Here is a 13,610-nt window from a genome sequence, read left to right as displayed (position 1 = left end):
AGCCAATCAAAGGCATGGGCCTAATCATTGAGCAAGTAAGTTGTAGGGAAACTAGATGACAGGAGGACATGCTCAACTGCATCATCATGGGTCACTGCATGTACCTCACCACTAGAAAGAGTGGTAATACCTGCTGCATTGATGACTCTCTGCTCATGTCGAGTCCGTCTCTATCTCTGCTGCTCTCTAATCCATCTAAATCATTTTCTTTGAACATGCCCAAGCTTCCCACAATGGAAGCAAACAACATCTGAAGTAGAAGAACCTGTAGAAGATGACAAGGAATCCAAGTCATCATGAATAGGGCTATCCATAACATCCACGGAGCTCAAGCAGTCGAGGGCTGTCCCAACATAGGAAACCTGCTCATAAAGACAATCATCTGCTAGTACATAAGTGGTAGAAGCATGCTGCAAATGCTCATGAAACCTCAATGGATGGGAGGACATAAAGGCATCAATCAAGGATGCAAAAGCTCCCACATGAAGAAGAGTCGTAGCCAACTGCATGACATAACCAACCACAGTACAATAAAGCATAAGACATCTATCATAAGAGCATATGATATTCAGCCATGAAATCAGCCCATAACCATATGTATACGCATAGCTCTACAGTACATCATGCCACCAAGGAACATCCAAGTCAAGTAAAGACCGACAAGTGGCAAAGCATCCTGCAAGAGTCAAGCTCCAGGTGAAGCCCAAACATCTATATAACAACATCCAAATAAGTGGCTCTGTAAGGTATATAGTAGTAGACCATGTGCATAGACGGGTAAGCATGCATAGCATCTACTCTCTAACATGGACGGGCAACAGGAGCCCAACTAGCATAGAAGCTAGACAACAGAGGAGCAAGAAAGCCATAACTGTAAATCCCAAGCACTATCCAAGTCCACTGATCAGTAAGTATCCCGCATATCAAATGCAAACGAGCAATCACAGCTCAATAGGCAACTGCCAAAACAAGGGAGCAATTCACTGTTCAATACATGTAAGTGCATCCAAGTAATAGCCAAGATCCATAATTGGAGCATCAAATCCCATATAGCATCCAAGGTCGTAACAGAAAAAGCCAAGTCGTAACGGAAAAAGCCAAGTCAATGTCCAACTGCTCAAGGGAATACTGAAATGAATGTCGAGACAAGCTCAAACAACTGCCATCCACAGCCAAAGCATAAAGCATTCACCAAGACATCATAACCCGTACTGGGTAGCCTAGGCATAAACCATGTCATAGATGAAATGCCACCGAGTAGCGGGGAGCACCCCGTGACCAATAGGCATAACCCAACTGTAGCATAAATAGCTTCAGCCTTGAAGTTTCCAGTAGCATATAACCTCTGTAAACTGAGCATATCAGTGCTCAATCCAAGCTCAAATCCATAGGCAAACCATAGGCATATATTCCCGTATGTATAGGCACCAACCGGGCATAATCGGGTATCAAATGCCAAGACCTGTAAGCATAAAATTGAAATAACAGGTGGCTACCCTATTTTGGACAGATCTGGGATTGTTCAAAATAGTCAATGGCTGAGCTAAATCAGCTCCAAATGCGTCTCACATAAGAGGCATAACATCCACAAGTGATCCAGTATCAATAGACATCAGTAGAAGCATCACATAAGCCATAGGCATACAAATACATGCTGTTTCAGACTTGAAATCTGTTGCAAAATATTTTGTCATCAGAATTTGGCAAATCCGACATCGCATTGCGTCTGGAGCGTACCAAAACCCCAACTTAGATTCTTACCTTGCCTGAATCGGGTTCCGAATGCCCGAGATATGACAAAAAGAGTGATTTTTGGGCCAGATTTTGAAATAGGCGCAAAAAAAACCTGAGTTGGCTGGGGGGGTCTGCTGTCCCATGTGTCAACAATGGGGCCCAAAGGGGGCACAAATGGGGGCCAAAGAAGGCCTACACCAAGCCTCAGCAAGCCTTGATAGGCTAGAAGCAAGATCCAGGTGAAGGAAGCTCCAAGAGATGTGAGCTATGGCTGCCCACAACCTGTGAAAACCTTGTTGAGCTGAAAACTAAGTGAGAATGAAGATCTCATACCTCGTGTGGAAGGCCGGGATGAGCTCTTGAAGACCCGCTCTGATACTAGTTGAAGGGGATGCAATGGCAATGGAGAAGGAGAAGAGGAAGATGCGTGAGAGAAGAGCACACACAATGTAGGTGTTGTCCAACTAAACTGACAGCCTTATTGCACTATCATATTATATATGAATAAAGAATGGGCAGTCACAGTATACACGGGTAGGCCCAGAGGCCTTTTACCCCAACAGTAGGGATGCAACTTCCTAGTAAAGTAAATTTCAATTTGTATGGGGTCTGAATGTACTATAAAAATAGAAGTTTTACCTTATGAAGACATATAGCTTCTATTAGACATGGTTTTAGCTAATGATGCATATTCTTGATGTTAATTTTACCCAAAATTAGCCTATCAATCTAATTTTGCAGTTCTATGTAAAAATCCACCTCATGATCATTTTTAGATAGTATTTTTATTAGTATTAGTCAATTTTGAAACTACTTTTATAGAGCATAAAGAGACTTATAAGGTTTATTTGATGTATATTTTCTTAATCCTTAATTATTATTGAGATATCTTAATCCCAAGATACTATCAAAGCTAAAATTCACTATAACAACCCAAATGTAAGGTTCTTACCATCTTTAGACTCCAAAATGATGATCTTATGCCTAGATTTATTTACCCTATGATATTATGTTTTTTATATAGGTTTTTACCAATTGCAATTCTTAAGTTGTCACCTTTATCTAATTCTTAACTCTAAGAAAGTTATGTACATTCAAAGTAGGCTTTTCACCTTGATTCACATTTAACCAAGATTCCAAGGTAGAGATTGTGAAAATTTGTGTTGAATTTTCCCATATAGTTAATGCTTTCTAAGCATCTCAAAAGGCAATGTTCCCAATGTTCTTTTTCAGAACAACTATAGATAAGAATATCATCAATAAAAATGTCAACAAATATTCCTAAATATGGGTGTACTGAGAAAGAGAGAGAGAGAGAGGAGAAGAAGAGAGAGAATATAACATAAAGACAATTATATATAGGGAAAAGATAAAATTTACATACTTAAAGAGAGACTGAGGGGGGGGAAGAAAGTGAAAGAAGAAGAGAGAGAGAGAGAGAGAGAGAGAGAGAGAGAGAGAGAGAGAACATGTAAAGAGAATTATAGAGAGAGAAAAGATAAAATAGAGGAGAAAGAGAGAAGGAAAAGAGAGGAGAGAGAGAGAGAAGAAAAGTGCAAAGAGAAGAAAATGAGAGAGAGAGAGAGAAAATAAAAAAATTAAAAAAGAGAATGTCGAAGAGAGAGAGAGAGAAACAGAGAGAGAGAGAGAAGAAGAAGAAGAAAAAATGAAAAAGGAAAAAAGAGGAGAGGGAGAGAGAAGGAAAAGAGAGGGGAGAGAATAAAGAGAGAGAGAGAGAGAGAGAGAGAGGATACAGAGGAAAGAGAAAGATGAGAAATGGATTGTTGAGCGAAGTTGCCGTGCGATAGCACGGCTACTTCGATCGCCGCTTCGCGGTAGGCCTTCGCGCACCGAAGCGCGCACGGAACGCTAGTGAACATCAGTGAAAGATGGCATGGACCGTTTGTAAACATCATGTATTGGGAACAAGAAAGAAGGTGGCTTCAATCGTTATAAGAGTTAACAAAAAATGTCTCACATCTTTCGTAATGGGAGAAAGCTTGATGCAGTAGTGGTGCTTGGAGGTAGAAGGTTAGCTAGTTGCAAACTCCCCAAGTATGGAATACTACAAATTTGTTGAAGGTCACCAAGTTAAGTAGGGTGGTGGACAGAATGCTAGTTCACCATAGTTATATCCACGTTGATCGTGGTGACTCCGAGCAAATTTGAGCAAGTAAAATTCACCTCACGGTCTACTGTGTGGACTAGCTGAAGTAGTGTGGTTGAAAATGTGCAAGTTGGCCATAATTGCAATCCATGTCGACCCCCGACACATGTGGAGGTGAATTTTACATGGACATGCTCTAACTTATGGTAGTAGGACACCCATACACTACAATATTAACGTGTTAATTTATTTTTTGCAATTTTAAGAATTTTACTTGGAAAAGTTGCAATTCATCATGTTTTACATTAAGGTTTTGGGCGTATTCTATTTCGTTTTGGCGATGCGATGTCGGGCCGTTTATTTGGAAATCGTCGGGCCGGTTACTATTAAGACTTGCAAGCATTAGCTAAAAGCTAAGACAGCAGGAGAGGGTTTTACGAAGTGCTCTGAGAAACCTTGCACGCAGGCAGTAATGGAGAGTGTCGAGGAGGAAGGAGGAGTCTGGTTCGTGCTCGAGAAGGCCTCTTTGGAGGTTGCCAAAGTAGGAAAGGTAATAAACATCTATTTCTTCTTCTTCTTCTTCTTCTCTCTCTCTCTCCATCCATCCTTTTTCTCTCTGTCCTTTTGCTTCAACGGCGTTTCCGTTGTGCAGACCTACCAGCTCCTCAACTGTGACGATCATGCCAAGTTTTTACTGAAGCACAAGCGCGATCCAGCTCAGTTCCGCCCTGATATCGTGCATCAGGTGTTCCTTTTTTATGGTGTATTGAATGACCGCGCTCAAAATGCTCCTTTATTAACCTGACAGATAGAATATACAACTACTTTCTCAGTAATGTCACCACAAATGTTATCTCATTATACGTGCACGGTGCATGCCTGCTTTCAGGCACTCCTAGCAATATTGGACAGTCCCCTCAACAAAGCAGGGCGGTTGAAGGGGCTCTATGTTATGACTGACAAGAAGGTTCTCATCCAAGTCAATCCACATATCCGTATTCCAAGGACTTTCAAGCGGTTTTGTGGTTTAATGGGTGGGTTGTCATTAACAAAAAGCATCAAAGTCCGTATGAAATTTTCCTTTTATTGAAGTTATTGGAGTGTTGTCTGTTTCTAACAAGTTCAGGAATTGCTGCACATAATAAGCATGCAAATGCTACATCCTGCAAAGAGTAAGCACATGCCTATTATCAGTCTCTTACCCATAGCTTGGTTGTTAAGAAAAGCCGTGACCTGTGCACACAAACAAATGAAATGGTAATGATAATGTAAATGGCTAGGTTGACTGACATTGAAAACAAGAAAACACCGACAAGTGGAAACAACACAGAGGTGAAAGATAATGCTGTTTTAATCATGTCTGGTGGAATAACCCTCTAAAATAGCAGTCCTTAAAACTGACTTTATTGTTTATCGATCTGTTGATGTTTGAAAAAGGTCTGCTAGAGAATGCCAGATTGGATTTTCCTTGACACATGGTCAGAGAATAACATATCATCCTAGGGAGATGTCATCTGGGTGTAAATATATGGTCATGCCCACGATCACTTTGCAAACGGCTGCAAAAGGGAAGTACCATATGGAAAGGTCATGAATAACAATAAAGTAGAAGAACAGCAGGCTACTTGTAGCTTTTTTTGGGTCACTAAAGCAAAGTACGTTACAGACAAAATGACCGACCAGCTTTAATAACCACTTCAAGCTTATTTTACAGAAGTATACCTCCAGTTATGATTGCTCAATCTCTAGGATATGAAGAAAGAGTACTTTTGGCATGTTGTACATGCTCTTCCCATTTGAAACATCACTTTCTAGGGTCTGACTTTGTGGTGTAGACAGAGGATCAGACGTTGTGCTAGATTTCTTATCCATGTTTACTTTTCAACAAGTGCATTTGGAGGGTTAGAAAAATGTTGTAGCTGATGTACTATTAAGGAAAACTTGTTTTTGAAACAATGTCTATTGCTTATTATCAAGAATTGGGTGAATGAAGGTGTAATATGCCCAAGGTAAGGGTCTATAATTTGTTGTTGGATGGTTAGTGACATGAGCACTATACTCTCAAAGATGGTCTTCTTTTAATGCATAGTCACTTCTATGTGACAAAGTAGTTGGGGCTAGAGGTTATGATTGAAAGTCATACACCAGCATACCCAGGGCATTAGGGCATAGATGCTACAATTAAAGCAATGGAGCTCTTTTAGGTTGGCTAGCTTGAGGTAGATGCTGATGGTTTTGTGCATATGTACATAGTTTGCTAGAAAGTTAAGTATAATAGATAGAAGACATGAGAATTGTCACTTCCTCTTTTGCAATCAAAATGTGAAAGAACTGAAATTTTCAACAAAATTACATTAATATTTTTAATTAGAAATGTTGAGTTTGAGGTCTAGTTAAAAATAAAAATAAAATATATGGGTGTTATTCCTTGTGATTGTACGTGTAACAAGTGTTACCTGGAAGCTTTGTTGCATTTGGCATTATCTTTCTACTTTCATTTGGTAGTTCCTCTGCCTAGCACTAGTACTCCATCTGGCATCATCTTTAGATTTGCATTTTGCAAATTGGAGGCTCTTGCTTCATGCAGCAACCTTGATCATTATTAGGCGTTAGTTGTTTGGTGGCATTTTGCTATTCAAACCCCTTCCCAGCATTGACATTGGCTTTGACAACCCCACCCATTTTGGTGGCATCGTTGGGAGTTATTCTTATTTTCTTCTCTCCTTCCCACCCTCCCTTTTCTAGGTTGACACTCTAGTGGTAAGGCTTTTGATGGACAATCTATCGGGTGCTCCTAATGTGGCAAGTGTAGTCATGTCATTGAAGATTGTTGACTTTGACCTTTGCTCTCCACAACTTTGGAGTACACATGTCTACCACTTGATACTATGCCATATCTCCCTTTTGGGCCACAAAGATTGTTTTGCATTGGCTATTAGAGTATTATGCCCTAGGCAATAAGATATATTGGATGTGCACTAAGTCCTTACAAGCAAAAGTAATCTCATGAGGTGCCACGATCTCCTAGAGATTGCCACGATGCATTACAGAGTTTTTTCCCACCTATTTTCAAGCCCAATGATTTCCATAACCATGGCTTGAGGTTTTGCAGTTTGCACCATCGAGAGATGGTGATTGTTGGATATCGTCTTCTTGTTAGTCTACTCCTCCAAGAGAGAGGCTGCTTTAACTCCTTCCTCTTCCTTTTTTTGGCAGTTTGCTTCATTGGAAAACAATGATTATTGTCCACCCTTGTCTCCCAAGAGCTATCCATTTCCTCACCTCCCTTGTCTTGCTCCATGGACACTGATTCTAATGTGGTCATTTTGTGTGATACCCCTCTCTCCACTCCCTCTTCTACTCAAGTGCGAGAGGCCACCTTTGGGAGCTAACTGGCCTGTGTTCCATTGGAGCCCCAAATACCTTCTTCGGTACCGCCAACAACATGTCCATCATCTTTAGATGTTTTGGAGGCTGAGATCTATGAGTTTCTTGATTTCCTCTCTCTCTCAAAGGGGATTCAGCGGGGATTCTAGGGGGGACCTCACCTTTCTTCTTTAGAGGACAATCTCCATTTCTTCGATTTCAAAGGGGGTCCTCTCTCATCCTACAGTTTTTCACACACCTTGACAATCCTTGGGGTGGTTGACATCTCTATGCCACATCACCCATTTCATCCCACCCTTTCCTCATCTATTTCTTGCTTTTCTTTTTACCCTTGATACCTAGGATCTACGGATTCTTCCTAGTTTGGGGCTTTGGATGTTTCAGCCATGGCTCTAGGTAGGACCGGTGATATACTTGCAATGTTAGTCGCAACTGAAATGCATAACCTAGCATAAAAAGATCAAGAAAGAAACTTGTATACCGGACATTTCATATCAAGATGCTTTGGATGTTATGTCAAGTGAAAAAGAGACCAAAATGAGTGTTAGATGCAATGGAAGTAGCCTAAGATTCTAAAGATGACATAGGATACTTGAGAAACTAGCCTAAGGGAAGATAATGATTGAACCAATTAGAGATACCATGAGGCACTCATTGAAGGAGAGATGGAGGATCCACTACACCAATGGCCAACCACTGACAACATTGTTCTCCAAATCAAGACCATAATGCCTTAATACAGCCTCCATTGAAGGAATAGCTTGAGAAAGCATTAGAGGATGCAAATATGGAGTGGTTCGAGCCATCGTGAATCAATAGTGAGCATGTGATGTATAGTGTAATTGGGAACAAACCAAGCCATCCATGATACGATAGCCTTATGTAACTCTTTAGAAGAGCACTAGCTCTGATACCATGTGGAGATATACTAGGTTTTGCAAAAGAAAACACCGAGTGTATGACCACGACGACTCAAACATACAAAACTCAAACACAAATGCAAAAACGCAAAGCACAAAACACAAACACAAACACAACAGAGAAGAAAGATAACTCTGAAGTGAATGAATGCATGTTGTAAGTGAAGGTAAGAATGTACAAGATACTCAAGGGCAAAGCTGTCCAATAGTTGATGGTTCTCATGGGAGTGGGCTGAGGAAGGTGTTGATGTGTGACGTCCACCAAAGACAATCCTGAGAGCTGTAACCACCAGTTGGAGCTGAGATGAGGCTGAAAGTGGAATGGCCACAGGCAAGAAACCCAAATGCAGCAGTCTTTGGGGCTGGAAGTGGTAATTGCAGCAATGTAACCACCCAAATGTGATGGCAACTGATCATTGGAGGATGGAATCAGCAAACTGTCAGCAGAGGAAGGTGAATCTGATGCCGAACGGGCTTCCATTGCACAAAATGCCAACTGTATGATGCTCAGAAAGAGGTTGGACAGCTAGATGCCAAAAGATCCTCCCAAATTAGGGTTTTGTTTATGGGACGCAAACTCTCTCGGATCGCGCACCGGTTAATGGAACTTTGGATAATTTACACGTTTTGGGCCCATTTTAAAGAGCAAATCAGTTTATAATACCTTTTTAAGCTCAACACTCGCAAGTTTACTGGAAATTGTAATGTTCATGTACCAATGAATCCTGAAATTTTCAAGTATTTACTCACAAGTAACAAGTGACTAGTGTTGCTTCTTAATTTGTATCTTTTCACTTCTAACTTCTGCCTACATAATACTCTTGTGCAATGTATAGCATTGCTAAAGGTTGGTTTACTAGTTTAAATTAATGTATGAAACAACACATTATATTTGTGAAATTTTCGTAATGCTTCATACCTTGCAAGTTTGTGAACTGAATACATCATATGGATCGGACATGAGTACCATATGAGAGAGAGAGAGAGAGAGAGAGAGAGAGAGAGAGAGAGAGTGCATGCATGTGTGTGTGCATCTGTGTTTAATATGAATTTCCATTACGATCGCAATCTCAATTGTCAGTGCAGTTGTTGCAAAAGCTCAGCATTCGGGCAACTAACGGGCCAGATAAGTTGCTAAGGGTTGTAAAACAACCTGTCACTAAGCATCTACCAGTTGGAGCAAGGCTTATAGGTCAGTACCACTTTTCTTGCGTGACACATTAAGAATGTATCCATTGTTGAATCTGAAATGCTTTAAATGTTGAATTTGAAATGCTTTAAATTCTTTAAATGTCAATGCATAACACATTAAGACTGTAAACAGATTAACGACGGGCATTACGATTATGATTTGTTCTGTCAATGTGTGTTGCATAATCACATGAGATGGCCCATTCTTAGCTTTTTCACTTGGAAACTCCATATCCTATGAGCTGTTGCTGTTTCTGTTTCAGCGGTTTCCTACCGTCTGGCCCAAGTACCTACTATTACCCAAAGTTTTATTTTTCATCTAGTGCTTATTTGCTGATTTTTCTCACTACTTTTCGGCACTACGTTAGTATGCTTCACTGTTTCTGGCTCTTGGTCTTTAACCGTTTCTGTTGGATGTGACTATGGTGTTATGGACTTTAACCATCTCTGTTGGATGTGACTATGGCACTGTTATGGCATACATGTCTTTGAAACTGTGATTTGCAGAAGTTTTTGAATAGAGAAAGCATACTGCTAATTTGTTCCCCTTTTTTATATCTAAAAATGAATCTGTTGCAACGTGTTGACTGTGTTCAGATCTATATGGTGATGAGTATATTCGATGCTTCTACAGGCTTTACCACATGGTAACAAGGGTTAGTAAACTGGCAAAGCAGTGTTGTGGAAGGAAGCCGATTGTCTTATTTAGCCAGGCCCTCTTAGGTGGTTTTATTATTATGGTGCTGAAGAAAGGAAAAACATGGGAGTTGGCTAGGTGGTTACAGAGGGAAGGCACTGTCCTGCTTTCCTTTTGCTTTGCTTAAGCTGAAGACCATAATATCAAGTTGGATTTAACATTGGAGGCTCAGATTGGTTGCTGTGTTTTCATTCCTACAACATCCAAGAAAACAAGCACACGGAGAACAGCTTCTTTATTGACCAAGGACTGATGTCCCATGTGAAAGTTGGGACTTCGGTCTCCTTTTAGAGAGAAGCCAAGTGCATCGGTTCAGGAATTTCATGTAAGGGCTTCTCAATAGCCTGTATGTCACATGTACAAAATCCATTGCTGAAGACTGGCAGCCAGCATACACCAATTGCACACAGTTCTGTTTCAATAGAAAAGGTTTTAATGTCAATAGGGTTCAGTCTGTGATCTGCAAGGTTTGAATGGGGGTTTCTTTAATGTTGTATTCGTGTACTAGTGCTTGTGTTCTTTTTTTAAGAGATCAGACTTTTTTACATGTATGTGTTCCGACTAATGGTGCATATGGAAGAGGGGAGGGAGACTGAGGGCTGAGCTTTATTGCCTATGTTTGCAGCTTCTCTCTTTTCATTGCAGCCAGCTACACTGAGACACCATGGAGTTGACAAAAATTTGAGGAACTCTGAAGGTGGTAGTAGCTCTTGACCCCGACCCCAACAACAATAACAATAGGCTACCAACTCTCAAGGATTGCTACCAAAGGAGATGGCCTCATTCAGTTCTTTGTTGAAGAAATTTCCTTCATTCAATGTTGACCAAGACCCCCTTCATTGGGGTCATCTTTTTTTCCAGAAGATCCAATCCATAGCTCTAGTTTGAGCACGGTGCCCAAGTCCCGAGTATGTGTGATTTGTAGGGTAAGGGGCCTGGTACTATGGCGTCTACAAGGCCCCCTGTCGATCATCTAACTGGATGGTTTACTGACAAAATCCTCTTCCAAAGCCTTTTGCCTGCCAATGCGAGCTGGGGAAAAATATTTCAGTTGCCTCTGAGCAAAGTTCGCAGAGAACGAAACCTCCAAAACCATTGCAGTTCACCAAAAATGGCCTGCACAAGAATGGTGGGTGAGGGCCAGTTAAGAGGCATAACATGGGGCAGATGCTGAATCCCTTGTGGTTCCTTCTCCTTCTGCTTTTCTGCTTCAGAATGAATTCAGTTCAGTTGGGGGCTGAGCGGCAGGGTACAGGAGGCCACAACTTTACTGGTCACTGTACCCTAGTCTCCAACGAGTTCCTGAGACCCACAAGCTGGAAAGAGGGGTCCCTCACTAGAGCAGTGGGTCACCTCTAAGCTCCACTTTTGATTTGCTGCTGTTGTTGACGTGAGCAAAGGGATCCCTCACTAGAGCAGTAGGGTACCTCAAGCTCCACTATTGATTTGCTACTGTTGTTGACACGAGCACTCTCATATAAGAAATCTGGCGGCCTTTGAGATCTACTTAACCTCCACTGAAGCAATGTGACCTGATTGTCTGAGGCTATTTTGGGCAACTTGCAACACAGTTCACTTGCTTCTAAAAGTGGTTCTGAATTTGGGTACTAGATCCTGTTTTTGAGCTTGGAGGTGTGAATCCAGGGTCAGTTGAGGCTGCTGAAAATGCTGATCTAAACTGTGCATCTTGTTGTTACATATTGATGTTTCAAAGGCAATCTTTCTAGTGAATCTGCATGATAAGCTTCTGAGACAAATTGAACAACAAAAGTGAACTGAAAGAGTGTAGGGTAAAGAGAGAGAGAGAGATGAGACTAAAAAGACTGCGCTGTGTCCCAAGCTCACTAAAGCCGCCTGATCTCCCTTGGGCCCTTGCTCGCGACCGTCCACTGAGGGTGTTTGCTTTGTCTGAATTGCTGGAGAACTTCTTTATTTATCAGAGTGAATGATAGCTAGTGTCAGAGCTGAAACTGAGGCAATGCCAATTACCAAACACAAAACTCCATTGTATCCACAAATTGACTTTAGCTTTACCCAAAGCATCGGCAAACATACGGATGAATTTTTTTGGACAAAAGGCACAAGATTTGGATAGAATGTTGGGACTAGATATTCATCAGCATGTAGATGGCCAACTTCTAAATGCACTTTTTAAGCTGTAAACAGCCTCACAATTGTGCGGGATTTTAAGTCTCTTTTTGCCTGTGAGGTATTTGGATCCTAGTTTCAATATTTTGATTTGACTTCATGATATTTGAAACCTGGTCATAATTGTAAGGCCTGAAACATTTTCACAAGTGCATATACCTATGTATGATACTGCATACAATGAGCACCACCTATAAACATGGTTTCACAAAACAGAGACCTCAAGAATTCTTAAAAACAGGTGGATCAAGTTGGCTTCTTTTCACCATTTACATTTCTGGTCAAACAGGTTTGTCATACAGTGCTCCAAAAGTGGTGAAACTCAATGATTATGTTGCAGCTGTAGGGTCAAAGACCAATATGGTATTTGTGGTAAGTAGACGTTGTTGTTAGGCTTCTGCTTCTCCTGTTTTGTGATGCATATTTTTTACACATTCCAGAAAATCACTTATGAGCGCTCTCCACATGTACAATATAGGTTGGAGCTATGGCTCATGGAAAGATTGAAGCAGATTACATTGAAGATTTGATAGCTGGTAAGATACCAATGATTTGCTGAGTCATTGCAGTACTTGTTTGTTGGCTCAATAGCTATTTTAACCTTTATCTTGCTTTCGTACAGTATCTGAGTACCCACTGAGTGCTGCCTGCTGCATTGGCCGCATTTGTAATGCTATTGAACAACATTGGAAGATCTTATGATATGCTTATGAGGGTTCAGCTCATGCGCCAAGAAAGCTTTTGGTTAAAATCCCTTGCATCAGTATCTTTGTTCCATAGAACCTAATTGTATCATTGTTACATCAGTATCCCTTGCATCAGTATCTTTGTTACATAGAACCTAATTGTATCATGAAAATTCATGGTGTTGATGCTTTAAGGTGGGAAGTGATGGCAATTTCTCCACTTAAGAGTGCTGATGAAATTTCCCTCACAAGCAAGAAGAATGCAGGGGACCAGTTGTTGTTCATGTCACATTGAAGCATTAAGGAACTTTGATTGATGCGAAATAGCAAACGCTGATCTGTGTCTGTTGTTTTAGAGTCATTCTTTCATATAACTTTTGGCAAATGTGTTGCACTTGAATGTCCACCTATATTGTCAGTCACATCCCTTGCAGGATACATTGTTGGATGACGAGATTGGTTCCTCAAACCATTTAAGGTTGGTTAAGATATAAGAGCTATTTTCTTTACCATGACTGAAGAGAGTATTACTTTTGCGTGTTTGAGTTTTGCAAGTGCTAGATGAAGTGAAAACTTTGGCAGAGTTTTTAAGTGAAGACGGAGTAATGTAGGCTTAGTCTCCTCTTCTATTGGTGCTCCCAGTCTGCTTATTTCTTTTAGGCTCTTCCTCCTGGATTGATACTGAGTTGTGCTGAATCATGCTCAATGATTCTCAGCTGGGATCCAAGTAGAACACTATC

At 40.9% G+C, this 13,610-nt stretch overlaps 1 protein-coding gene across 2 annotated transcripts; it reads left to right on the top strand.

The window, feature by feature from the left end:
- The first annotated feature begins 4,195 nt into the window (after positions 1 to 4,195).
- On the top strand, positions 4,196 to 13,352 carry LOC148032421 (nucleolar essential protein-like protein). 2 transcript variants are annotated; one of them, XM_087683077.1, is made up of 7 exons: positions 4,199 to 4,391; positions 4,494 to 4,586; positions 4,731 to 4,875; positions 9,230 to 9,340; positions 12,474 to 12,556; positions 12,663 to 12,720; positions 12,807 to 13,347. In XM_087683077.1, exons 1-7 carry the CDS (start codon positions 4,314 to 4,316, stop codon positions 12,884 to 12,886), a joined length of 648 nt encoding a protein of 215 aa, XP_087539203.1. In that variant the 5' UTR covers positions 4,199 to 4,313; the 3' UTR covers positions 12,887 to 13,347. The 2 variants fall into 2 exon arrangements, with proteins under 2 accessions (XP_087539204.1, XP_087539203.1); XM_087683078.1 differs by lacking the exon at positions 9,230 to 9,340 and having other exon boundaries at positions 4,196 to 4,391; positions 12,807 to 13,352.
- The last annotated feature ends 258 nt before the right edge of the window (positions 13,353 to 13,610 follow it).

Source organism: Lygodium microphyllum, chromosome 8, assembly GCF_053477565.2.
Source record: "Lygodium microphyllum isolate KBCC chromosome 8, Lygodium_microphyllum_v1.1.10, whole genome shotgun sequence".
NCBI lineage: Eukaryota > Viridiplantae > Streptophyta > Polypodiopsida > Schizaeales > Lygodiaceae > Lygodium > Lygodium microphyllum.
Note: the sequence above shows the minus strand (reverse complement) of the source record. Positions and strands in the feature narration are given on the sequence as shown.